At 50.2% G+C, this 2,500-nt stretch overlaps 1 protein-coding gene across 1 annotated transcript in view; it reads right to left on the minus strand.

Annotated features, from left to right (window-relative positions):
* LOC311368670 (actin-binding protein WASF3) overlaps positions 1-2,500 on the minus strand; it is a gene marked incomplete at both ends in the record, with an annotated part of 9,089 nt that overhangs the window by 3,267 nt on the left and 3,322 nt on the right. The window contains one exon of the mRNA XM_084487468.1: positions 116-233. Within this exon, the coding sequence (XP_084343594.1) occupies positions 116-233 (118 nt within the window). The remainder of the gene's footprint in view (positions 1-115; positions 234-2,500) is intronic.

Genomic DNA, 2,500 nt, shown 5'->3' on the forward strand with positions numbered 1-2,500 from the left:
CACCCCAACCACACACACACACACACACACACACACACACACACACACACACACACACACACACACACACACACACACACACACACACACACACACACACACACACACAGGACACCTTTTGGCGTCTCTTCTCCTTCCTCTTGTCCTCGGTCGCCTGCAGCATCTTCTCCTTCCACAGGTTGAAGAAGTATGACGGGTCCGTGTAGAACTTCAGCGCCTCCTTCTTGTCGTCCCTGGAGCCACGGAGGAGGAGGAGGAGCCATGGAGGAGGAGGAGGAGCCATGGAGGAGGAGGAGGAGCCATGGAGGAGGAGGAGGAGCCACGGAGGAGGAGGAGGAGGAGCCACGGAGGGGGAAGGAGGGGGTCAACAGGGTCAACAGGGACACATTTGTGAAGACCGCCTTCTGAGGACCTCACAGGGAGCTCAGTAGTCTCAGATCTAAATCTCATATCGTTTTAAATCAAGTTTGGTTTGAAGTTTGTATCTTAAAGGTCCCACGGCATGCTACTTTATGAATGCTTTTATATCGCTGTTAGTGGGCCCCTAATACAGTACTTGAAGATGTTCAAGAAATTCAGCCTTGGTGCAGAGTTACAGCCACTACGAGCCAGTCCCACAATGAGCTCTACACAAACACGCCGTTTTTTAGAGGCGGGTCAAGGTGGAGGGAGGGGGTGTGGCCCTGAGCAGCTTGCGGCCACGGTGCCATGCGCTAGTGTTTACAGTGGATGTATCGCAATGGCGAGGCGCACGCAGCTTTTGGCCGTGTTCTGTAAATATTCTATGTATAAATATTATACATAGATATCTATATCATATAATTTTTATTATCACGGCCAAAATCTGTGTGCGCCTCCAGACGATATTATGAATCCCAAACGACTGCGTCGGGTTCTCCGACGTCTCTGGTTCTTCCACTTCCACATCAATCTGAAGTAGACTGAACCGCGACATGGAGGAGAAGGGGATTGTTGACCGCGATTGCCTCCCGCCTCACAGCGGGCAGCGGGCAGCGGGCAGCGCCGGGTGGTTCCTCGTGGAGGCGGTGCCTCGCGGGTAGCGGGGCTCCGGAGGGAGACAATCGCGGGCAACAATCCCCTTCTCCTCCATGTCGCGGTTCATGTACTTCAGGGAGTCAAAGCCAAAGTTCCTTTCCCCCCAAGTCCTTCTCAACCATGGCTGAGATAACCCCCACTACGAGTCTCGTTGTGGGAATACCAGAGACGTCAGAGAACCCGACGCAGTCTAGTCTTTTCACCAAATGGGAGCTTTATGCACGCTTGCCTTATTGTGTTGCGTGTTATGCACCGTAACACCAACTGCAAAACGGTTATCCAAATAACAAAGAAATGTAACACTTGCGTTACAGTGTGTGTGTGTGTGTGTGTGTGTGTGTGTGTGTGTGTGTGTGTGTGTGTGTGGTGTGTGTGTGTGTGTGTGTGTGTGTGGCGCTCCCACAGTCGTAGCTCATTGTCGGGCCAAATTCACTGGGCGGGCAAAGCAGAGAAAGGGGAGGTAACATTTCCCCGTATGACAACAAACGGGAAAAATTCCAAATCGGCGCGTTTGAGCTTTCATTCTTTCAAAGGCGGAGCAGGATGTAGTGATCGTTTTACACCTAACGCCATTTCTAGCCACTGGGGGACCATAGGCAGGCTAGGGGAACTCATATTAATGTCAGAAAACCTCATAAAGTGAAATTTTCATGCCATGGGACCTTTAAGTCCAATCACTATTTTGAATCTTTGTAGAATATGATGCCCTTAATAGGTAGTTGCCGGTGACTTGTCACATGAACAAACGTGCCCCGGTCTGACTCTACTCTTGCTCTATGCATCGGACAATATGCACTTGAACTTGAACTACTAATAATTTGTGCTTTTGTTCCGCTCCAGCGAGAGCAGAGCACGTTTAAAGCTAAGGTCGGCAATTTGGAGAAACCAGCCAGACTCAGCACGACTTTGAAAGAATCCAACCGAAATAAATCCATCTATAAGCTAGCTCAGCCATAGGTCTGCCGGGGCCTCCTGAAAGACTCCGGTCATGCGATGAATGAACGGGCAGAGTGAGGCGTAGCCAGGTAGACAGACAGCTCGGCCATCCAATCATTGCATTTGGGCCGGACTAAATGACGGACAGGCTTATTACAGGCCTGTGTCAGCCACAGCATATTTCAGTGCATTTGATTTATCGATTGCCGTCGGGATGCGAAGAGAATTTGAACAAATACGACAAAGAACGCTCCTAAAATAAATCACCAACTTAAGCTTTGATATCAAACTCTGGTTCTAAGTGTGCGTCTTGTGGCAACCCGGCCCGGTCCCAATCAACGGAATGCAGAGCACCTGAGGAAGCCTGCTTAAAAGGCTGGCTTCCACGTTCATTCGGGGCTCTCTCGTGGCTGGGTGGACGGAGAGTCCAGCCGTTGTGGCTGCGCCACACAACCATCTTTTTGTTCTTTTTGTAAAAGAGACTTTATGTTTGATTAAACGAGCCTTT

The sequence above is a fragment of the Micromesistius poutassou genome, assembly GCF_964030765.1.
Source record: "Micromesistius poutassou genome assembly, chromosome: 23".
Classification (NCBI taxonomy): Eukaryota; Metazoa; Chordata; class Actinopteri; order Gadiformes; family Gadidae; genus Micromesistius; species Micromesistius poutassou.